Genomic DNA, 22,584 nt, shown 5'->3' with positions numbered 1-22,584 from the left:
GTGCAACCTCTACTCTCATCTTCTCTCCTCACACATCGCCGCATCATACAATGTCGGTATCCTTCACGGCGCCCGACCTACAGCCCACCTACCAGGCCCTGGTAGACGGCACGGCCGACTACGATTGGGCACTCTTCAACCAGGCCGGCAATGAGCTCAAGGTCCAGGCGACAGGCAACGGGCTTGACGACCTGTCGGAAGAGTTCCTCGACGGGCGGTGCGTAGAACCCCAGACGACTGACAGAGCTGACGGCCCACAGCATCCAGTATGCGTTCGCGCGTGTCAAGGACCCCTCTGTACGTGGATGCGATTGGCAGGCCCACTGTTCCACAGCTGACCGCCCCAGCGCTCGCTCGACCGCAGCGTCCTCATCGCGTGGTGCGGCGAAGGCGTCCCCGAGTCTCGCAAGGGCCTGTTCCGTGAGATCCATGGCGTCGACACCAGGCTGACAACCCAGACACCAACCTCTCCCAGGTCCAGACCAAGTTCCTCAAGGGCGCCCACCTCGTCATCCAGGCTCGCTCGGACGTGAGTCGCCAACGCTGAACCTCACTGACCAACAGCTCGACGTGACCCCCGAGCACATTGCCAAGCGAATCCAGGAATCGTCGGGATCCAAGTACTCTTCGGGCTCGACGGTCCCCGTCGCCAACCGCGCGCCCGCTGCGGCCAAGCCTGCCGTGCCGTCCTACCGCCCCAGCCAAGGCCTCGGTGGATCCCAAGGAAGGGTGAGTGACGAGTGCTGGAGCTCGACCGGTCCTAACGCGTTGCTAGCCCACGCCTGCGGCCCCGCCGCCCGTGTCCAACTTCTCGCGCCCAGCCCCCGCTGCGTCGGCGCCGCCCCCGCCTCCAGCGGCGACGCGTCCCACCCCGCCTGCGCCTGCACCTGCTCCGGCGCCGCCTGCACCTGTCGCCGCCGCGCCCCCTCCTGCGCCCCCTCGCCCCGTCGCCTCGGCCGCTACCCCCACGCCCGCGCCAGTCTCGGACGCTTCCAAGCCCGCGTACGAGGACCGCATCGCGCCCGTCGGCACCAACTACGAGCCCGTCAAGCTCTCCGCCCCGGGCAAGCTTGCCAACCGCTGGAACCCCGGCGGCAACCGCGACAACGACGATGAGGCCGCCGCTGCGCCTGCTGTCAGCATCAAGGACCGCATGGCGGCATTCAATGCCCCTGCTGCTGCTGCTTCCTCCGTGCCCCAGCCCAGCGGCAAGAAGCTGACATGGGCCGAGCGCCAGGCCGCGGCCAAGAAGCAGGCTGAGGAGGAGGAGGCTGCTAGCGCTGCCGCCTCCGCTGCTGGTAGGTTAGCTCGCGCGACCATTCTAACCCGTCACAGTCACTGCCAACAGGGGCTCCTTCTCTCGCCCGTCGTTCGGCTCTGCGGCCACCCGACCTGCTGTCCCTCCCCCGGCGCCTGCGGCTCCTGCATTCTCGCCCCCGGCTGCAGTCTCCGCTCCCCCACCTCCCCCGCCTCCTCCTGCCGCGCCCTCCCCTCCCCCGGCTGCCTCTCGTGCGATTCCTCCCCGCCCAGCCGACTCGGACGACGAAAAGGAGGACGACGACAACTGGGACGCGCCGGCGCCCCCTCCCCCCGCGCCATTCCGGCCACCTGTCCCCGCCGCCGAGCCGGAGGAGGAGCCCGAGCCGGAGGCAGCCCCTCCTCCTCCTCCTCCTCCCCCTCCTCCGCCCCCTCCTCCTCCTCCTCCCCCCGCCAGCGACCCCGTCAGCGAGCTCACTCGTCTCAAGGAGGATCTCACTCTCCACGAGGCCCCGGCCGCTCCCCCTCCTCCCCCTATCCCCTCGGCCACCAGGCCTGTGGTCGCTGCTGCCGAGCCTGTGCCGCCCCCGCCTCCTCCCCCTCCCCCGCCCCCCCCTGCGGCTGCCGCACCTGCCGGCAAGGTCGCGCGCGCCCTGTACGACTACGAGGCGGCCGAGGAGAACGAAGTCGGCTTCGCTGAGGGCGAGCTCCTCACCGACATTGAGGAGGTGGACGACGGATGGTGGTCCGGCACCAATGCTGCGGGCCACTCTGGCCTCTTCCCCTCCAACTACGTCGAGCTGGAGGAGGGTGGCGGTCAAGGGGCCCCCGAGCACCACTACGAGCCGGTCCACGAGCCCGAGCCGGAACCGGAGCCAGAGCCCGAGCCGGAGCCAGAAGCCGCGCCACCCCCTCCCCCTCCTCCTCCTCCCCCGCCCCCGCCTCCCCCCGCCGCGGCAGCGCCTGCTGCCGAGGACCTGGGCGAGGTCATGGTCGCCGCGTACGACTACGACGCGGCAGAGGACAACGAGCTCTCGTTCCGCGAGGGTGACAAGATTACCCACATTGAGCGTGTCGACGCCGACTGGTGGCAGGGTGTTGTCAACGGCGCCGAGGGTCTTTTCCCCGCTGCCTACGTCGTGACCGAGGAGGAGTTTGCTGCTCTCTAAACGTAACCTGACGAGTCAAAATCAGACCATGTAGACATTGAATATGAATGAGTGCGAATCTGCTCGCCGAGCCGCGTTTACGTCACATAGTGCATGGGCACAGGAGACAAGATGCAGCGGTAACACCGCGACTTGATGATGGCGCCATTAGCTACAGATAGAGAGGCTACTGATGCTGGTGCGGTCCTCCCGACCCTCCAAACAGCCCCGGCGGGTACTGGCTGTACCCCTGCGCGCTGCCGCCTGGCGCACCAAAGCTCGGCTGTCGGCGTCCAGGCGTCGCAGACAGTGGTGGGAGCACCTCGCCACCGAGAGGAGGTACGGCGCCGGCACCGAGGCCAAAGTCGGGCAGGCCGGGTGTTCCGATCTGGCCAGGGGGAGGCGGTGCGCCAAACCCGGCGCCGGGGCGAGACCACGGGGACGCAGCTGGGCCGTCCATGCCCCAGATGCTTGGGGGAGCAGCGCTCCATCGACCCGCACCGGGCGCTGGGGGCGGTGGGAGCTTACCCCACGACGCACCAGGAGCAGCGGGGATGCCGGGCGGAGGTGCACGCCGCGCGGCAGGCTGGACAATCTCATCGTCGTCGCCGAGGGCCGCCGAGCCGAACACCTGGTCGGGCTGGGCGGGCGAAGGCGAGCGCAGGGCTGACGAGCCAGCCGAGCCGCTCGACTGCGCAGGACCACCGACGCTCTGGTCAAAGGTTGGCCGGCGTCCGATCGGAGCGATAGGGTCGAGCTGGCCAGCCAGGAAGGCATCGGCCTCGTGACCCTCGCCATACAGAGATGGGGGCTGAGATGCAACCCGCTGTCCAATGGGAGCGGGTCCGCCAGGTGCGCGGAACGGATCATCGGCAGATGACACTCTGTTGGGCATGGTGCTCTTGGCGCCGGGGTAGCCGACACCCAGAGAGGGACCGGCGAGGTCGAAGGCGCCGTCAGGCCCACCAGGAGCACCGAACCCACGAGATCCAGCGTTGGGCGAGGTCGTGAGCGAGCCCGGCGGCAGCAGGCCCTGGCCGTTCGGAGTAGGCGCCGTGAAGACAGGCGACTGCGAGGGGAACGGAGGGCGTCCATAGGTCTGCCCAAAGGGCGCACCAGAGGGGCCGCCAGCCGATCGGGAACCGTACGCCATGGCGGGCACAGGCTGGGGGAAGTAGGGCTGCGGTGTCTTGGGCGGAGGGCGGACGAGCGCAGGACGTGCGCTCGAGGGTGTAGGAGGCGACGGGTGGAGCGCGGGGGTCGTAGACGCAGGTGTCGGGCCGTTGCGGGCGGGAGGGGGAGCCGTAGTCGCAGACTTGCCGCGCAAGGCAGCAGGACCGGACGGAGGGCGCACGGAAGCGGCGGCGGCCTTATCAGCAGCGACCTTTTCAGCCGCGGCTTTGTCGGCGGCGGCCTTCTCCCGAGCAGCCTGCTGAGCAGAAAGAATCTTCTTCTGCTCAATAGCGTCACGCTCGCGACGAGCAGCCTCGTCGCGGCGCTGCTTCTCCTGGCGCTCTTCCTCGAGCTTGGCAGCGCGCTCCTTGTCGGCCTTTTCACGGGCTTCTTTGGCAGTGCGCTCCTTCTCGGCCTTCTCCTTGGCGATCCGCTCCTTCTCCTCCTTGTCGCGGCGTTCCTTCTCCTTTGCCTCGCGCTCGCGGGCCTCGCGCTCCTTCTTGATCTTGTCCTCACGCTCGCGCTTCTTGCGTGCGGCCTCTTCCTCGCGGGCGCGTTCCTCGTCCTGGCGCTTGCGGCGCTCAGCCTCCTTGCGCGCAGCCTCTTCCTGGGCAGCACGCTTGACGGCCTCACGACGGGCTCGCTCTTCCTCCTGCCTGCGGAGGCGCTCCTTGGCTTCCTCCTCGTGCTTGAGCTTGGCGAGCCGCTGCTCTTCGGCAAGGGCGGCCTCGCGAGCGGCCTTCTCCTCGTCCTGGCGCTGCTTCTGAAGCCTTGGAAAGTCAGCAATGTCATCGATGAACAACTCACCTCTTCTTGTCCTTCTTCCTCTGGGCCTCCTTTGCCTTCTTCTCCTCCTTGGCACGCTTGCCCTCCTCCTCCATCTCGAGCTCACGGAGCAGCTGCTCCTCGCGCTCCTTGGCCACCCGCTCGCGGTATGACTGCAGGACACGCTGCTCGAACATGCGGGCGGCGAAGATTGAGAACATGCGCTTGCCGTCTTCGTCGCGCTGCGATTCGGAGATGTTGTCGTCCTCGTCATCATCCTCATCGGTCTCCTCCTGAAGCTCGCGAACGTTGATGTCCTCTCGGGAAGCGCGCTTGGCAGCAAGCTGCTCCATCATCTCGAGGAACTTGGCGCCGTCGTTCTTGAGCATGTCGTCGGCCACAGTGATGACTCCCTTGATGGTAGCCAGACTGGAGCCGAAGCCGAAGAAGTCGTCGCCATCTGCCTTGGGAGCCTGGGTCTTGGAAGGGGCTTTGCGCGGGGGGTAGTCCTGAGGCGTCAGTATCAATCAAAAGAACCATGCGCACCTCGGCATCTTCAGACGCAATGTCATCGTCGTCGAGTTCTTCCTCGTCGTCGTACTCCTCTTCATCATCATACTCGTCGCTCTCATCGAGACTGGGCTGTTGATTAGAGGTCGGCGCAAGGTTGTCGAGTTTGAGTAGCTGTCCACTAGAGTCGAGCTCCACGCTGCCAGGGAAGGGCCCTGCTCCGGGCGGGGGCGGGCAGTCGACGTTGGTCATGGCGGCGCGCTGGTGTGTCGTATATCTCTCGAGCTCATTGTAGTAGTGGTCGTACAGCGTGTCGAGCTCGGCCTCAATGTTGACCTTCTTCCGTCCACAGACGGCACAGGCGCAAGAATGACGTTGCTGGTCCTTCATTCGTCGAAGGACGGCGTCCTTTTCCACCCGAAGCAGCTCCCGCCGATCATCCTCAGACAATCCCAGCCAGAACTGAGTGATGTTGTCTCGCTCCTCTGGCGACGCAGTCGTCCAAATCTTGGCTGGCTGGGTTGTCGCCGCAGCCTTGCCCTTATTGACAGCCTTGGCTGGCGGAGGGTGGGCGTGGTTGTGATGCGCGTGGGTGTGGTGCGCCGTTGCAGACACAGGGGCCTTTCCAGCGGCACGGACCGAACGCGCAGGAGGGTTGGCGGTAGCAGGGGCATGCGTCATGGGCTGCTTGCCGGCCGCTCGAGAGCTCGGAGGTGGTTGAGAGGGCGCGGGTGTCATAGGTGGGGGTGGAGGGTTAAGTGCAGGTTGGTGAACAGGAGGTTGAGGAGGGACCGGCTGTCGAGGTGGCTGTTTGACGGCTGGGGGCGGGAGCGAAGTGGGTGGAGGCTCTGTGACCTGGGCTCCTTTCTTCTTCTTTTTCTTGTTCTTCTTCTTGGGCGCATCGCCGTTTGGCATGGCATAGCCTGGTTCAGGCTCCTCGTCAAAGTCCTCGTCGTCGTCAAACTCGTCCTCGGGACGGCCGACAGCGTCGGGATGGCGGTGGAAGCCCAGATCCTCGGCAATGCTCGAGGGAAGGTTGGCACGGCCGTTGACCTGGGAGAGCAGGTTGGTACCCATGCCCTGGAGCCCCATGCCTTGGCTCGCGGCGTGAACAATACGCTGTGCCATGGCGTAGAGGTCCTTCTGCGTCGCCTGGGGGTCCGTTGACGAGTTGCTCAGGCCGTTGAACGGGATGGCCTCGCGGATGAACTGGCGGACATGGGTCGGGAGCGACGACCAGTACGGGTCGTCCTCGCCATAAGCTGTTTCGCCCATTCTCTTCCAGAGCTCGTTGGCCGTCTCTAAAAGATCCTCGTGGGTGATGTTGATGGACTGTGATAGACCACCGAACGGGCTTCCGTTTGCTTGGGGGACAATGTTGCGATCGCCAAAGGCGTACGATGCAAAGCTGAACTGGTCTGGGGTCGGTCCTCCGTGCACGCCCACGGTCGCAGGAGTCGGCAGGTCGGTTTCTTCGTAAAAGGCACTGCCGCCGTCGTGAGCTGGGTCGGGGTACGCGCCTGGCGTGTAGACAAACTTTGCGTCGAGTGAGGAGGCCGCGGCCGAGTCCTGGCCGGCGACGGCAGCCGACGTCTGGTTACTGATAGCCAACGCCGCCTTTGCCGCCTTCTTGGCTCGCTTCTTTGCCGCCGACTTGGAGGTACCGGTTGTCGTTGCGGACGCGGGTAGCTTGGAGGACATGCGAGGTGGAGACTGCTCGTGTCAGCAAAGGTCCCAAAGGCAATGCGATGAGTAGATAAGGTGGGAGTGGTAGGTGTGCCGAGTCGCACGAGCTGCAGCCGCCGGACTTGGCGTGTATGTCACCCTTTGTGTGCGGGTCTCCGGCGGCGGCGTTCGAGGATGAGGAGAGCGCGATGGGTGCGATGGCAAACCGCGAGGCCGGCAAGTTGATTGACGAAGGGACTACACACCTAGCTTCACCGTGTGCACCCTCGGTGTTCCGGGGGTGGTAGCACAGATCAAGTTGCTGCCAAACGAAGGAAGGGGGTTGAAGGGGGGGATAAGGATATCGTCGTCGGGGGTCGCGGAGGAAGGCCAATGACTGTTTGCCGGGCGATTGACGAGGGCGCACCTGGGGTCGAGGTGCGGGTCGTTGCGGCGGCAGCGGTTGCAGTCGGCGGTCCGTAAAGTCGACGAGGATGACCAGAGTCGATACAAATGAGCGATGTAAAGACGAGGTGTTGGCGATTTAGAATGACACTGACAGAAGGTCACGGTCAGCGGTTGAGGACAGCCAGGCGACGAGGCTTGGTTGCTCGCTGGCTGGCTGGCTGGAGGAGCGAGACGACCAAGGCGGTATAGGGCGACGAGACGCGGATGTAAATCCCAGAAGAAAAAGCCCCGCTACCACGTGGGATTACATAATGATGATTTCGCGAGGCCTCCACTTTGACTCTGTGTTTCCCGCTCCCGCGTCATCGTGGCGTTCGCGTTCTCGTAGATTCGAACACCTGCAACCGGAGCACTGGTCGCCGTCAACATTCGCATTCACAACAACCTTCAAAGAGCAACGCAGCAAGACACACGACAAGACGTAGAGAAAAGCCAAGATGCCTCTCAACTACTCGAAATGGGACAACCTCGAGGTAGGCAGTGCCACAACCCGCCCGACCTTCGCTAACCTTCTCCTCCTTACCCTCCTCAGTTGAGCGACGATTCCGATATCGAAGTGAGTACTCTGAGGTCGCTAAAGAGCGCGCAATACTGACCGAAACAGTCCCATCCCAATGTCGATAAGGCGTCGATGGTCAGGTGGAAGCAGCGCGACATCCACGAGAAGCGCGAGCAGCGCCGACTGCTGATCGCCAAGCTCAAGTCGGAGCTCGAGCTCAACGCGGCTCTCCGCCCGCGTATCCAGTCGGTCGTCACGGGCATTGCCGACAAGGGGGTGGACCACTACCGTGCGGTGCAGCGCCGCATCAAGGAGAACCCTTCGGACGAGAAGCCGGCGACGAATGCGCCCAACCAGCCGACGTACGACATGATGCTCGGCCAGCTCCTGGGCGACTTGTGGCGGGAAGCGGCGTGGCTCGTCGACGGCGACGCCAAGGTTGTCAACGGCGCTGTCGTCAAGGACGGCAAGAAGGTCGACGAGAAGACGGGCGAGCCGGCGTGGGCAAACGAGGCGATCGTGCCCGAGTCCAAGAAGGAGCTGCTGGCCCAGGCTCTCACCGAGCGCCTCAAGTGGCACCTGGACGAGCTTGACCGCCGCGACGTCGAGGTCAAGAAGGAGATCAAGCACGAGGAGGACGAGGCGGCCAAGAAGATTACGAGCGAAGGCATCCACGAGGGCTTCTCGATGAGCAGCGTCAACAAGGCGGTCCCTAGCCCGCTGGACGACAAGAAGAAGCCATCTGCGCCGTCCTCGTCGACGAAGAGCAAGACAGAGCAGACGATCGAGGTTCTCAACCCCGGAGCTGCTGGCAAGGCCGACTCTGCTAGCAAGGCCGACGCCGAGGACGACGGCGATGACGAGGAGGGCGACGTCGCGGCCCTCACGCCCGCCGCCCGCGCCTTCATCCAGATCCCCCTGGGCGACTTTGAAAAGTCCTACGAGTTTATCAAGAAGGACTCGTCGGTGCTCTCGGAGAAGCAGCACGACGCGATTCTGCTCGAGGCGTTCGAGGCCGAGCGCCGCGGCGACAAGGCGCTCGCCAAGCGCTGCGTGCACCAGTCGATGCTCATCAACTACTGCCGCGAGCTGGGCCGTGACGGTGTGGGACTCTTCTTCCAGAGGTATGTGCTGCCACTTCTCCGAACACCAGCACTAACCCCTCAGGATGATCACCAAGAACCCCAAATCCATCACCATGTTCAAGGACGACTTTGCGCGCACGTACGGCCACGTCGAGCGGCGCTCAAAAGAGCTCGCGGCCGAGACCGAGGCGGGAGAGGAGCGCGAGCAGATCCAGCTCGTGGCCGAGGACCCGTCGGTCAAGATCGGCTTCAACATCCCCGACGGCCCGCCCCCGGCCGACCTGCGCATCGAGGGCGAGGGCGCCGACCAGCTCGACATGGACCAGGTGCGCGCGTTCCTCGAGCGCAAATGGGAGATCTTCCAGGGCTTCAGCCCCAGTCTCCAGGCCGCGCTCAAGACTGAGAACCTCGAAGAGGTCAACAAGGCCCTTGGCAAGATGAAGGTTGCCGATGCTGAGCAGGTTGTTGAGCTGCTCCAGGAGGGCGGCATGCTCAGCTTCAGCGAGGAGGGCGTGAGGGATATGACGCAGTAGTAGTTGTGTTAGTATTGCATGGCATTAGGTTACGCTGGAAGGCTGGAAGGCTGGGTGGAGCAGCAGTCGGGGCACTTGTCGCGATCCGTGTCCGCCATCGCTCGCCGAGAACATCAGTGCAGTGAAGGCTCATCATCGCCGTGGAAGCGTCTCTCTCGTAAACTTGACCGCCGCTCGCCGCTCGGCCCACGCGGCTGTCTTCGTCACAAAGCCGCCTCATAACCGCCGCTCCCGTAGACTTCTACGCCATGCATTGCTTCAGAACCTAGTTCTTGGGGTCCTCGAAGCCCGAGACTGGTCGGCGGGCACGGTCGGGGACTGGGGTGTGAGCGGGGCGCGGGTGCAACACTGTGACCTCTCTGCTTTGCGTGTGCATACAGGAGAAGCAGAGAGCCAGCAGCAACTCACGAGGGAAGGTGGTCGGGATGCGCTCGGCGGGCTGCCAGCCGAGGCTCTTGCGGATGGGGGGGACCGTGACGACGAGAGCGGGGCCTGGAGTGGGTGAGCACGATACAGCGGCAAGAGACGTCCAACGCACCAAGGAAGCCGAGGCCGAGGGCCCAGACGATGACGGGCGACTCGTGGCTGAGGCGTTGCTGTGATGTGAGCGGATGGACGAGCGGCTGCGCGCGCGGGGCGCGTCGCGGCGCTGTAGCGGGCTACGGGCACCAGCTGGGCGGGACCCGCGGCAGTTACCGCCGTACTTACCAGGTAGCGGTAGACGGACGCCATTGTTGCTGTCTTTGCTGATGTGGAGAGTCTCGTTGTCGCGATGAGTTGGCTGCGAGCGGCCTCGCCGAGTGCTGCCTGTTCCGTGCAAACTCATAGGACGAAGGGCACGGAGCGCGGGATTATTCTTCCACGTGGGGCAACGTTACGTAACCATTGATCACTGGTCACGTGCTACTTCCGGCTGGACTGATTTGGTCGCTCGCACCCTTCCAAAAATTGAAAGTTGGCAGGCGCGGCTGGTCGTCTGTCCGTCTTGTGCACGAGCGAGGCCGCATCTCTCTCTCTCTGATCTCTCCTCCATCCCCCCACAGCCGCAACACAAAATGGCCAAGGGAAAGAACCATGACAGGAAGGCCAACAACCCCGACTTTGGCAAGGTCAAGTCGTCGTCCCAGAAGAAGGGCGAGTTCACCCTCAAGCGTGTAAAGGGTGAGTGGTCGCCGTCGCCGGCAGCACAGCCAGCAGCCGTCCTTTGATCCCTCGCTCACCCCCCGCCCAGGTGAAAACTTCTACCGCGATGCCAAGGCGGCGTCGCGCGTGAAGATGCTGAACGGCGGCAAGGCGGTGCGCGACCGTGACGGCAAGATCATCGAGGCCGCCGCTTTCCAGAAGGGAGAGAAGGACGCCCTCCCGGGCCGCATCCAGCCCGACCGCCGCTGGTTCGGCAACACGCGCGTCATCTCGCAGACGGCGCTCGACCACTTCCGCACCGCGCTCAGCCAGCACAAGGCCGACCCGTACTCTGTGCTCCTCAAGCGCAACAAGCTCCCCATGGGCCTGCTGCAGGACGAGAGCAAGACTGAGGGCAAGAGCGTGCACATTGTCGAGACCGAGCCCTTCTCCGACACCTTCGGCCCCAAGGCCCAGCGCAAGCGCCCCAGGCTCGAGGTCGGCTCGCTCGAGGAGCTCGGCGAGTCGAGCACGGCGGCCCACGCCGAGCCCGAGGACGCTGTCCACCTCGCTGGCGACGCCTACCACCCCACGACGTCTCTCATGAAGGAGCCGGTCTACGCCAAGGGAACGTCGCGCCGTATCTGGGGAGAGCTGTACAAGGTGCTCGACTCGTCCGATGTTGTCATCCACGTGCTCGACGCCCGTGACCCGATCGGCACCCGCTGCAAGCCCGTCGTCGAGTACCTCCGCAAGGAGAAGGCCCACAAGCACCTCGTCTACGTGCTCAACAAGGTCGACCTGGTCCCTACCTGGGTTACTGTGAGTGTTGTTTTTACGTTTGGTCGTGTATCCCCCACCCCACATCCCACACTCCAGTCAGGGCCTTCTGCGGCGCTTCGCGCATCCTCACGCATTCGATCCGTTACGAGAGTGGAAGAACGAGCCTCCCCCGCCTCGTCTCACCGTTGTCCCCCGTCTTGGGGGTACGGCGGCCTTCAAGTTGGTTCTCGTTCTGAGTTCCGGCGAGAGACCCAGGGGGAGTGTTGGATGGCCTAATAGAGTTGGGACCCGGGCGGCCTCTGGGCATGTTCAGACCGGGTCCCTTAGTTGAAGACCATACAGTCGAAACTGGCGTGTCGCTGGAATCACACTAACATTTACAGGCTCGCTGGGTCAAGCACCTGTCGCTGTCGGCGCCTACCATTGCGTTCCACGCCTCGATCAACAACTCGTTCGGCAAGGGCTCGCTCATCCAGCTGCTCCGCCAGTTCTCTGTTCTCCACTCGGACAAGAAGCAGATCTCGGTCGGCTTCATTGGCTACCCCAACGTCGGCAAGTCGAGCATCATCAACACGCTCAAGAAGAAGAAGGTGTGCACGGTCGCTCCTATTCCTGGAGAGACCAAGGTGTGGCAGTACATCACCCTCATGCGCCGCATCTACCTCATCGACTGCCCCGGTGTCGTCCCGCTCTCGGCCAAGGACTCGGAGGCCGACACTGTGCTCAAGGGTGTGGTTCGTGTCGAGAACCTGCAGATGCCCACCGAGCACATTCCCGCGCTGCTCGAGCGCGTGCGCTCCGAGTACATCCAGAGGACGTACAACCTCGAGCCTCGCGAGGGCGGATGGCACGGCGAGGAGGGTGCTGCTATCCTGTTGAGCACGATTGCCAAGAAGTCGGGCAAGCTGCTGAAGGGTGGTGAGCCCGACCAGGAGGCGGCGGCGAAGATGGTCCTCAACGACTGGATTCGTGGCAAGATCCCCTTCTTCGTCCCACCACCAGCGCGCCCGACCAAGGAGGGCCCTGTCGCCGAGGAGGAGCCTGTCAACGAGGCGTCCGAGGACACGACCAAGGTGCTCGAGGAGCAGGAGCGCGCCCTTGGCAAGCTCCTTGGCGAGAAGCGCGTCAAGGGTGTCGAGCAGCCCATTGCCAAGATTGTCACCATGACCAAGTTTATGGGCGACGATGCCAGGCGGGCGGACGACGACGAGTTGATGCCTCACGTCGAGGGCAACGACTACGAGGAGGACGCTGAGGGCATGGACGAGGATGACGAGGAGGAGGATGAGGACGACGACGAGGATGACGAAGAGGAGGAGGTGGAGGAGGCTGAGGAGGAGGCCGCCGAGCTCGCGTGGGAGGACGTCTTCCCCGGAGACGAGGCCGGCGCGTCCAAGCCCGCCGCCGCTGCTGCCAAGCCCAAGCGCAAGGTGCAGTTCGAGGAGGAGGACGAGGAGGCCGATGCGCCCAAGAAGGCTGCGCGTATGACGACCAACAAGCAAAAGGCGACAAACTACTACACGACTGCCAACGTCAAGAACAAGAACCGCGACCGCAAGACGCCCAAGCCGCCAGGCAAGGAGCGTGCGGCACGGAACTCGTTGAAGGGACGGAAGAAGTAGGGTGTATTGTTAGAGTTGGTCTTGGGGGTTCCCAGTGCAGCACTAGAGGTATAATGTACCAATGTTGTATCATGCATACGTGTGCTAGAGCAGCGAGCGCGCGGAGCGCGTGGGTGTGGGTGTGGGGGTGCGTGGGAGGGTGTTGGGGCTGATGTGGCGGCCTGGACGGGGGGAGCGCTGAGAGGTCGCCAGCTGCAAGGCCTGCGCGCGAGCCTGCGCCGGCTACAACGCAATAGTGTGAAAGTTTGGAAAGACGAGCTCCTCCACGAGCGTCTTGCGCACGACGTCGACAATGAAGCGCTCGACCTTGCCTACATTCCGCAGCACATGGGCGTCCGAGCTGCCGATCTCGCTCTCGATATGCAAGTGCGGGAGGATGCGCTGTCCAGCCGGCGTGGGCCCGTCATCCGCGTCAACGATGGTGACGTGCAGGCGGTGCTTTGGCCCAGAGTAGGCCAGCACGACATCCGCCGCGAGCGTGAGGCCCGTGATAACCAGCTTGAGCGGCAGCGCCATGAACAGCTTGGACGGGTAGTTTACCTGGAGCGTAGTGAGGAGCGCGAGCGTGAGATCCGCCGCGTGGTCGATACGCAGGTGGATCTGGACGCTCGGGAGGGGGTTTGCGCGCGCGTTCTCCAGCCCGGCCGGCCGCGCGGGAGGGGACGGGGGCGGGGAGGTGAAGCTCGTCGGCTGGGCGCGCGAGCCCTGCGCCGTCGGGGGCGCGTAGAGGGGCGAGGCGCGGGGCGGCGTCGTCGTCGGGCGGGCGAGGCGCGCGCGCGCGTGCCGCAGGTTCACGAGGCCGGCCGCGCCGAGCCCGATACCGACGCTCGCGACGCTGTGCCGCGCGCTCCCGAAGCCCGAGTAGACCGACTCGTCGTCGTCGTCTGGGACGGGGGAGAACAGGGCGGAAGGCGGGGCAGAGGGGGCGTTCGAGCCGCCCCGGCGCCGGCGGTATGGTGGTGGGGGCGGCTCGTCGCCGCGCTCGTCGGCGAGCCGCGCCTCGACCTCGGCGTCGCCCTCGTCGTCGCCGTCGTCGAAGGCGCGCCAGACGTCGCGCACATCCTTGATCTCGACGTCGGGGCCGGCGTGCCCAAAGTCAAAGGCCGTGACGGTTATCGGGCCGAGGAAGGAGGGCCGTGAGGCGGTGTTGAGCTGCGTGTTGAGCGCGGCGATGAGGGAGCCGGAGAGGGTGGACGAGGAGGAGGCGAGGAGCGACCAGTCGATGTCGACGGACATGGTGGTGGGTGGGGGGCGGGGGGTGGCGAGCGCGGGGCTATGGTCTGGGCATGCTAGTGCGGTGGGATGGGATGTTGGATGGCGAGATGACGGCGAGATGGTGAACTATGAGTTTGGAAGTTGTTGCTGCTGGCCGACTTTCAGGCACGGGACATTGCGCCGGAGTGAGGCGGCGGCGTCGGCGGCGGTGGCCATCCATCCATCCATCCTTGCGTCGGCGCCGTCTCGCGCAGCGCGTCGTCGGCAGGCCGCGCACGACGAGAAAGCTGCGTGCGAGGTCGGTGGGAGCAGCCTCCGAGGCAGCCCCACCCACCCACCCACGCTGCATGCATGGCTGCACGACTTACAGCGGTGCCGCGCCCCACACCCCCTTCGCGCCACGCCCGCCCCCACACACCACCGTCATCTTGCTTCGCGCTCGACGCCTCATGGCCACCCACGAGCGACAGTAGCGACGCGCGACGATGAGGAGAGCCACTGTCCACGCACTGTCGCCACCCGACCCACCCGCCCGCACTCGACACAGCCAGCGTAAAGTGACGACACGCACGACTCACACACCATCCCACCCTCACCTCACCTTCGCATCCCACCCATCCCATACACCCCCACCCCCAACAAGGTTACACTCTCCACCACTTACAGCATGCCGCGCGCGTCGCCGCCCACGCAGCGCGCAAAGCCTTACTCGCGTCCTGGCGGCAGCCCGTCGCGCGGAACGTCTGATGACGGCATGGCCGCGGCTCTGGGTTCCATGCCGCTGCGGCTTCCTCTGGCCGCGGCGCAGCCGACTACGACATGAGCGACGGCGCGTCCGACGACGAGCGTGTCAAGATCGAGATCGACGACGACGCGCCGCCCAAGACGAAGAAGAAGAAGACGGCCAAGGCCAAGACGGTGCGCGCGACCAAGGCTGCTGCTGGCGGCACGTCGGCGCCCACCCCGCGCGCGCCCAAGAAGCCGTCGGCCTGGACCGGCGACGAGGACTGGGCCATGTTCAAGCTCGTGCACCCCAAGGCCAAGGTCGACTGGGCCGCCGTCGCGCTCGCCGTCGGCAACGGCCGCGACGCCAAGGTGCGTGTGTGTGCGGGTGCGAGGTTGGGTGCCGTCAGGCGCGCCTATTGATGACGGCGTCACGCGTCCGAGGGAGGACAGGGAAGGCAGCTGCCACCCTGCGTTCGAAGCGAACACGAGCGCGAGCGACAGACACCACGCGCTGAGACAAATGGCTGACGCAATCGTAGTCATGCTCCAACCGCTACTATGCATGGTCCAAGAAGCTCGAAGCGGCCATCAAGTCGATGGGAGTGTGAGGCAGAGGTGAAGTGAATTGGGTGGAGAGCAGAGCAGAGTGCATGTTGCAGTTTGGCGGCGAGTAGCGCGCACCGTGGCCAATGATGGACCGAGGCGCATTCCTTCTGAGGCAAGACTTGTTTACATCGTTCTCGATGTTGCCACCGCCACCGCCAGCAAGCCAGTCGGTCAGCCAGCCAGTCAGCCTGTGTCGTGGCGCAGCGCCAGTGTCGGTCGCCGCGGCCGTTGTTTGTTACTTAATTAACACTGGCTCAGTCAATTTACGAGGTCCACACTACTGGCGCGTAAACATGGCGACCAGTGTTTTGGTGCAGGCAGCTCCACGCCAGAGGCACGCGTCCCAACCTACGACGCTCATCGACCCAAAGCATGAGAGGAGGTGCCTCTATGCAGGCAGATCCAGCGACCGAGTATGCAGGCAGGGGGAGTTGCAGGGCGAGTTGCAGGGCGAGCCACCCCCCCAGTTGCACTTGGCGCGAGGGAGCCAAAGGGTTTGTGGCTGCCTCGTCTCGTCGGTTGGGCAGACACTTGGCCAAAATGTAAACAGGGGTGCTGCCGGCCTTGGTTGTCCTGGCTGGTGGCCACCAAAAATCAGGCACGCACCACTTTGACCCGACAGACCCAACACTAGCTCATCGGTTACAACCCCCTTGCAACCTTGCGACTGGTGCTGCTGCTGCTCCGACAACCACGACCGACACGGCCAACTCTTTTGTCCAGGCTAGATGCTGCCAATTCGATAACGACTTGTCTCTTACCCATCTCTCTGTGACGACGACGGCGACGACGAGGACCGCGACGACTGTGACGACGACGGCGACGACGAGGACCGCGACGACGACGACACCAACGAACGACGACGACGACTACACCCACGGGGCATCGGCCAAAAGCACTCGCGTTTGCAACGACGCGACTTTCCGCATCCCTTGGTGTCGCACATCGCACATCTCGCCGCTGCCGATCCATCACACTCCAGCCATAAACGCACAGACAGGTGGCTGACGGACCGTGACATTGCACTCCACGCAAAGTGGAGCAGACCCCCACACCGAGGGGACGCGCGCCGCCGCCGCCACCGCCGCCAACAGCAGCAACAGCATCATGGCCGCCGCTCCACCACAACAGTACCTCTCGCACTCGCGGACACACTCGCTCACGCACTCGGCCGTCGGGCACTCGCCCGTCATCGGGCTCGGGACGATCAAGGAGTCGGCGTCTGCCACGACGTCGATCGCGTCGTGCGAGGTTGATCCGCGCACGGCCGCCGACGCCGGCGCGCCCGTCTCGGGGCTTTATGCGCGCAACGGGCTGTGGGATGACGAGGACGAGGACAACGACGGCGCGCACCGCGGGTCGTGGCGCCGGCGTCTGAGCACGTCGACAAACTCCGCAGGCGACCGCCGCAGCGCAAAATCCACCCGTAGCGCAGCCACCAGCGCAGGCCGCAGCCGGTCGGGTACGCTCACCAACGCTGTCGCCGCTGTCGGCGCGCCGTCGGCCAGCATGGCGCAGCAGGCTGAGCCGTGGACGTGGGGCCGCAAGTCGCACACTGCGACTCCTAGCTCGGGCTCGACAGGCCTGGCTGCGCCGTCGGCCCACTCGCGCAACGGCAGCGGCGTCGCGTTCCCGGTGCGGACTGCGTCGCCAATGTTCTCGTCGCCACCGCCACCGCCGATGGCCTCGCTCGTGTCCCCCGTGTCCATGCAGTCGCCATACGGTGTGCCCTCACCCCATGCGTCCGTCCACTCGCCAGCATTGTCAATGTTCCCCGGCTCGTCGGCGTTCCCGTCGCCGTCAATGTCGTCGAATGGCAGGACGACACCAACGATCCCGACAAGAGAGCACGAGATCAAGCCGAAGAAGAGCAGGACGAGATTGCGCTCGACAGCAGGAAAGCGAAGCGAGGCGTTACCAGAGGTGAGCTCATTTAACGTGACACTCCTGACGCTTCAGAACGACCTCAAGACGCCGAGGCAAACACGAACACCCTTAACGCCCATTGGAAATATCCCGGCCATCCCGCCAGCAGCATACCCCTCGCCATACTCGGCCAAGGGGCAGACGATGCACCCCAAGGCCGACGGAAAGTCGGCCTGGAAGCGAGGCGTCGAGAAGCTGTGGCGGTCAAAGTCGGCGTCGGGTCTCCGCGACTCGTTCCACCACAAGCGTGGCGCGAGCGAGAACGACCCGCCACCACCGATGCCGACCCTGCCTCACAACATGCACGCGACGCACCAATCTCACTCTGGTGCCTTGGGCTTGCACTCGCCCAACCCGTCACACTCTGGTGCCTTGGGCGTTTCCGACTTGCCACTACCCCCAAGTCTTGGTATGGCCCACCGCGACTCGGTTGACGACTTTGGCATGCGCCCTCCGACCACTCGATTCGACACGTTTGGCGTTCCATCGCCCAGCACGCCTGAGCCGTTCGAGCCACACGACAATGCGGCAGAGGCAGATCCGTTCGCCTCGGCGGTCGACTACGTGGCGCAGTCGCAGTCGCACTCGCGCAGACCGTCACGGGCAGTGCCTCTCGACATGTTGCCCGCGCCGACGCCTCTGCAGCCGGCGCCGACACATCTCGACTTGCTACCCCCGCCGACGGTCGGAGAGCCGACACGCCCCCCAAGTCTGCTCAACTTTAAAGCCGCGTTCACGCCCCGCCTGCGCAAGTCCAAGTCACTTGCCACCGTCGACGGATCGGCGCGCCCAGCGTCCATGGTCATCCCCAGTATGCCCTCGCCACACATGCCCACTGCTAGCTTGCACGGCCACGGCGCCATGTCGGAAGCACACTTTGGTGCCTTCTCCGACTCCGGCCACGCCGACCCACTCCCAGCCCTCGCATCCCCTCTCGAGATTGTTCACCTCAGCCACGACCGCGGCAGTGCCGCCTTTGCGTCGCCATTAGACTTTATCCAGCGCCCAGAGTTTGCCACGCACACTTTTGGCAGCAGGCCGGACCAATACTCTACGTTTGGCAGCAGAACACTCGAGCCTCCCCACCCCCACTTCCACAACTCGCTCGACCAAGACCTGGTGTCTTCACCGCCTAGTGCGGAACCCGCACCCATTGTCGAGGCTGAGCCTCCTGTACCCCCGCTCAAGCCCAAGCGCGAGGTTGACCCTCCGATGCCGGACCCAATGGCAACGCCCACGAGCGCCCCGCCACGCTCCCACTCGCCTCCCTGCAGCCTCTCGATTCAGACCGATTTCTCTGGAGGACATGTCGCGTCGTCTGGTTCGTCTGCGGAGCTCGCGACGCCTCATCAGCCATCGTCGGCACCGCCTAGAGCCGCTGGCTTTGACATGTTCGACGACGTCCCCATGACCCGCTCCCGCTCGGAGAGCCTGAGCGTCGAGGAGCTGCCCACCAGCCCCAGCTTCTACGAGTTGTACGAGCAACTGGGCATCTACCCCAACTATGCCAAGGACGAACGAAAGCCAAAGCAGTTCCCCGACATGGACGCAAGAGACTTGGACGACATGAACCGCCACATTGACGACCAGTTGAACGCTGCATTTGCTGGCGACGACTACAACCCTCTCGAGGGAGCCTTGTCTCCTTCGCTGCGCTCGAGCAGCTGGGAGGCGGCCATCAATGCCTTCCCTACCATCGACGACTCGATGGCCATGGCGACTGGCCCCTCTCTGGACGACCTCCGAGGCAACCGCGAGAGCCTCCAGTCGAGCAATGCGGCGATCGCGCCAACAGAATCCGTCGGAAGCCACAGCCACGCCATGCACGAGTCGTCTGGCACGCAGCGTTCCAACCCTGGACGCTCGGAGGCTGGTGGCGGCGGTGGCGGCCAGGGCGGCTCTGGCGCCTCGTCGGAAAACACGAGCGGTGTATGGACAAGCTGGCGAGATGTGCCTCGACGAACCGGGGGAGGCTCGGGCCAAACATCGGGGCTTGGCGGCAGCGGGCGCGACTCGCGTGGCTCGTCGCGTGGCAGCTCACGTGAGCGACGCGCGCCTCGTGTTGACAGCGCGCTCGACCCAGCCGCGGCGTCGTCGGACGACGACGATTCGGACGATTCAGACTACGACGACGACGACCGTCCATTGTCCCAAGTCGCAGACGACGTCCCATTGTCTCGCCTACACCCCCAAGCTTCCGCAGCTCAGCAACAGCGCTTCGCCGACAAGCAACGCCGCCGTGAAGCCCGCCGCGCCGAACGTGAACGCATGCTTCGCAGGAGCAAGACCAGGCTGGTCGAGGCCAAGCCGGCCTCGCCCGCTCCTGGAGCTTCGGTCGCCCGCTCAAAGTCGACCCGCGACCCCAGAGAGCACCGTTACGCGTCCGAGTCGCAGCCTCGCACCCGTGGCTGGGACGGCGAGGGCGGCGTCCCTCCCGACATGCTCGCCGGCCGGCTGGAGCGCGTCGCCATTGGCGGTCCCAGCGGCGCCAGCTCCAGTCACCTCCGCGTCCGCAACCCCGACCCGCGCCAGCCCTCGCCCGGCGACCCCATCCTCCGCCCATCCTCGGCTGACCCCGGCCCGTACCGCGCGCGCGTGCAGAACCCGAACCCCCTGCCGCGCCCTCCCAAGTCGCCAGCGCGTGGCTACCTCGGCCTCCCTGCAGACGACGACCGCCGTGAGGTCCTCCCATCCCGCAGTGTCGACATGCAGCGTCGCCCCAGCAGCGGCCGTAGCGCTGAGCACCAGTCGAGTACCGGCCATGGCTCAGCCGAGCGCCACTCGAGCACCAGCCACGGCGTCCCGCATGACCACTCGCACCACAACTACAGAGTCGCGTCTGACCCCGACGCGCACCTCCGTCGCCAGCCGACGTCCCGCACGCACCGTATCGCGTCCGACGGCGACCAGCCCCGTTCTGGCAGCCCACTCGTGGCCTCACACACGTCAAGCCCAAACACCTCTGGCCAGCCAGTTTCGCGTGGCCCGTCCATGAATGCGGGCCGGTCCCCAGTGCCAAGCCGCCCACGGTCGCACTCGAACGCCGCACGTCACCACACCGGCGCTAGTGCCGCTACACCGCCTTCTGAGCCCATGCCGCCCCGTGCACGACCAGTCGCGGTGCGCTGTCTCGTCCTCGACAAGCGAGGCAACAGCAAGACGCTGCCGCTGGACGTGTACCCCGAGACAACGGCGCGCGATCTTGTCGCTGCCGCTCGGTCGCGCGGCGACTTTGCTGAGGTCATGACGGGCCCGACGTCTGGCTGGGTCGTGTTCGAGGTGTTTGCCGAGCTGGGCCTCGAGCGCCAGGTCCGCGACTACGAGTCGATCCTTGCAGTGACCAAGGGCTGGGACGCGACTGCGTCCAAGAACTGTCTTGTGGTCAAGGACACGATGCGCGGTATTGCATCGTGGGCAAGGGTAAGTGGTGGAGCGTTGTTGTCGACGTGGCACTGACCATTGTCCCCAGGGTGTGCCGAATACCCCACCGCAGATTGGTGGCTGGGTCCAGTTCGAGACCAAGCGCGGCAAGTGGTCCAAGCGCTGGCTCGAGACGCGTGGTGGCCAAATCTTCCTGTCCAAGAACGAGAAGGGCAAGGACGAGATGCAGGTCAACACGTTGTTCTCGGACACGTACAGCTGCATGCGCAGCCAGACGGCGCCGTATCCCTACGTGTTTGCCTTCAAGCGATGTGAGTGGGGGGTGGAGTCGGGGAGTGTGGGTTGCGCTGACGCCTGCAGTCGAGCCCGCGGCGTCGTTCGAGAACCCGAGCGAGCACGTGCAGTATGTCTCGTGCGACGACCCGACAGGGTACAAGCTGTCGCTGGCGGCGTACGATGCGCGGAGCTACACGATTGCGCAGACCAACCCCGCCGCGCGGCAGTCGGCGCCGAGCACGCGCCCGACCCCGCAGCAGCAGCCCCAGCGCCCGCAGCGTCCTCCCCCGTCCGGCGGCCACCTCATCGACCTCGGCGCCGGTGTGCAAAGGCCTGCCCAACCCGGCAGCCACTTTGTCGACATGCACGGCGTCAGCGGCCCGTTCACCGGCAAGGGCCTGATGCGGACGCACCCGGGCGGGCCGCCCGTCCGGCCGTCGTAGTGCGGGGGGCTGTGAGACGAGTCAGTCGCAGAGACGCTCAACGGACCCTCTGAACTATTTCTTCCCATACCATGTGCAAATACATTGTACAATAGTGATGACAGTTGCCATGTAACGAATTATGTGCCGGGTGGGGGAGTGGGGTGGGGGAGGGAGGGGAGGTGGGAGTGATGGTGGGGCGAGTGTGGCAGTTTGGGGGTTTTCGTGGCAAACTGGCGTGCAAGTCAAAAGCGACCTCTCGCCAACGAGGGGCAGCGGCGTACGCCGACATCGCCGCGCCGTGCGCAGCTATGCGTATGCGCCCACCACCCAGCGAGCACAATGCAGAGCGCCAAGCCCGGTCGAGTCGGCTCGGATCCGGGGTTTCGGGCCTCGAGGGCGACGCCGACGGACCAGGAACAGCGGCTGGTGCCAACAATGCCGCCGGCTGGGGAGGTGGCACTGCCGCTGCGAACCCGGGCCACAACAATGCCCGGCGCGGTGCGTGGCACTGTGCCGCTGCGTTCGGTAGTCGTAGGCCGACTGTGGCATTGTGTGCTGCGTTCGGCAGGCGCCGCGGCATTGTCGCCCATATCCGGCAGGCGCGTGGCCGCATTGTGGGCCACGTTCGGCAGGCGGCGTTGCAGCAGTGGGGACGGCGGCCTGGGCGGGGATGTACACTATTGTGCGGCCCTCTGTGCGATGGGGCGGCGTCGATGAGATGGTGGCCCATTGTCGCGGGGTTGGGGGCGGCGCGTTATGGGCGCGGCGTCGTACGGCGGTCTCTCTCGGCGAGGCGGTGCATGGCGCGCGGCGCTATGGAACGCACGCGCGCATCCTGCTCATCGTTTCCATTGTGCGACGCACGTATCCGGCAACCCCAGCCTCTGGGACGCGGCGGATCTGTGCGGCGCGGCATGCTGAAACACGCGCCACCAACCCAATCTCATCGTCCCCACCGCGCCGCCGAGGACGATGCGGCAAGCCATTGTCAGCGGCGCCACATGCCGCCGGGAAAGGAGGTCACGCGGGCGGGGACAATGGCACGCCGGCCCCTTCGGGCATCCAGACTCCCGGATCGGCCCATTCCATTGGGGGGGTTGGTGCTATTGTCGCGCACACCAGATCCGGAGTGCGAGTGCGCTGCGCGACTCGAACAACAGAGACGATGGCGAGCTCGCTGCTGGTCTCGCAGTCGAGGGGGGGCCGGAATCGTGTATATAAGCAGCCCGTCTCGCCGTCTCTCAGTCCTCATCAAACCAACAGCTCTCCACTCCTCAACCAACCAACCAATCCAACCAACCCAACCCAACCCACCAACCCAACAACTCAACAACAATGGACGCCTTCACCGCCATCTTCACCTCCGCCGCTTCGCTCGCCCAGGGCGGCTCCGAGGCTC

The 22,584-nt window shown here is 65.1% G+C and overlaps 8 protein-coding genes across 8 annotated transcripts; 5 read left to right on the top strand and 3 right to left on the bottom strand.

Annotated features, from left to right (window-relative positions):
* Positions 1-50: 50 nt before the first annotated feature.
* On the top strand, positions 51-2,426 carry ABP1 (actin binding protein; the record flags this gene model as incomplete). Its single annotated transcript, XM_069353732.1, has 7 exons — positions 51-217; positions 261-297; positions 348-420; positions 459-529; positions 565-729; positions 776-1,298; positions 1,336-2,426. The coding sequence occupies 7 exons, from the start codon at positions 51-53 to the stop codon at positions 2,424-2,426; spliced, it is 2,127 nt and encodes a 708-aa protein (XP_069208374.1).
* A 166-nt stretch (positions 2,427-2,592) lies between these two features.
* Positions 2,593-6,554, bottom strand: NST1 (Stress response protein nst1; the record flags this gene model as incomplete). Its single annotated transcript, XM_069353731.1, has 3 exons — positions 2,593-4,348; positions 4,386-4,852; positions 4,890-6,554. 3 exons carry the CDS (start codon positions 6,552-6,554, stop codon positions 2,593-2,595), a joined length of 3,888 nt encoding a protein of 1,295 aa, XP_069208373.1.
* Positions 6,555-7,423: 869 nt separating this feature from the next.
* Positions 7,424-9,103, top strand: CDC37 (hsp90 co-chaperone Cdc37; the record flags this gene model as incomplete). The annotated part of the gene is made up of 4 exons (XM_069353730.1): positions 7,424-7,459; positions 7,519-7,542; positions 7,591-8,609; positions 8,653-9,103. 4 exons carry the CDS (start codon positions 7,424-7,426, stop codon positions 9,101-9,103), a joined length of 1,530 nt encoding a protein of 509 aa, XP_069208372.1.
* Positions 9,104-9,368: 265 nt separating this feature from the next.
* N19M (n19m, NADH-ubiquinone oxidoreductase 9.5 kDa subunit) lies at positions 9,369-9,835 on the bottom strand (the record flags this gene model as incomplete). Its single annotated transcript, XM_069353729.1, has 4 exons — positions 9,369-9,421; positions 9,512-9,595; positions 9,642-9,699; positions 9,812-9,835. 4 exons carry the CDS (start codon positions 9,833-9,835, stop codon positions 9,369-9,371), a joined length of 219 nt encoding a protein of 72 aa, XP_069208371.1.
* A 323-nt stretch (positions 9,836-10,158) lies between these two features.
* On the top strand, positions 10,159-12,630 carry NOG2 (GTPase required for pre-60S ribosomal subunit nuclear export and maturation; the record flags this gene model as incomplete). Its single annotated transcript, XM_069353728.1, has 3 exons — positions 10,159-10,264; positions 10,335-11,047; positions 11,392-12,630. The coding sequence occupies 3 exons, from the start codon at positions 10,159-10,161 to the stop codon at positions 12,628-12,630; spliced, it is 2,058 nt and encodes a 685-aa protein (XP_069208370.1).
* A 222-nt stretch (positions 12,631-12,852) lies between these two features.
* Positions 12,853-13,866, bottom strand: MGS1_1 (DNA-dependent ATPase mgs1; the record flags this gene model as incomplete). Its single annotated transcript, XM_069353727.1, has 1 exon — positions 12,853-13,866. One exon carries the CDS (start codon positions 13,864-13,866, stop codon positions 12,853-12,855), a length of 1,014 nt encoding a protein of 337 aa, XP_069208369.1.
* A 798-nt stretch (positions 13,867-14,664) lies between these two features.
* Positions 14,665-15,179, top strand: Q8F55_005236 (uncharacterized protein; the record flags this gene model as incomplete). The annotated part of the gene is made up of 2 exons (XM_069353726.1): positions 14,665-14,940; positions 15,111-15,179. The coding sequence occupies 2 exons, from the start codon at positions 14,665-14,667 to the stop codon at positions 15,177-15,179; spliced, it is 345 nt and encodes a 114-aa protein (XP_069208368.1).
* Positions 15,180-16,284: 1,105 nt separating this feature from the next.
* Positions 16,285-21,203, top strand: Q8F55_005235 (uncharacterized protein; the record flags this gene model as incomplete). The annotated part of the gene is made up of 4 exons (XM_069353725.1): positions 16,285-17,100; positions 17,137-20,523; positions 20,573-20,795; positions 20,845-21,203. The coding sequence occupies 4 exons, from the start codon at positions 16,285-16,287 to the stop codon at positions 21,201-21,203; spliced, it is 4,785 nt and encodes a 1,594-aa protein (XP_069208367.1).
* Positions 21,204-22,584: the final 1,381 nt, after the last annotated feature.

This window comes from Vanrija albida (assembly GCF_041260175.1).
Source record: "Vanrija albida strain AlHP1 chromosome Unknown contig_4, whole genome shotgun sequence".
NCBI classification, from domain to species: Eukaryota; Fungi; Basidiomycota; class Tremellomycetes; order Trichosporonales; family Trichosporonaceae; genus Vanrija; species Vanrija albida.
This window is presented reverse-complemented; position numbering and strand designations above follow the sequence as displayed.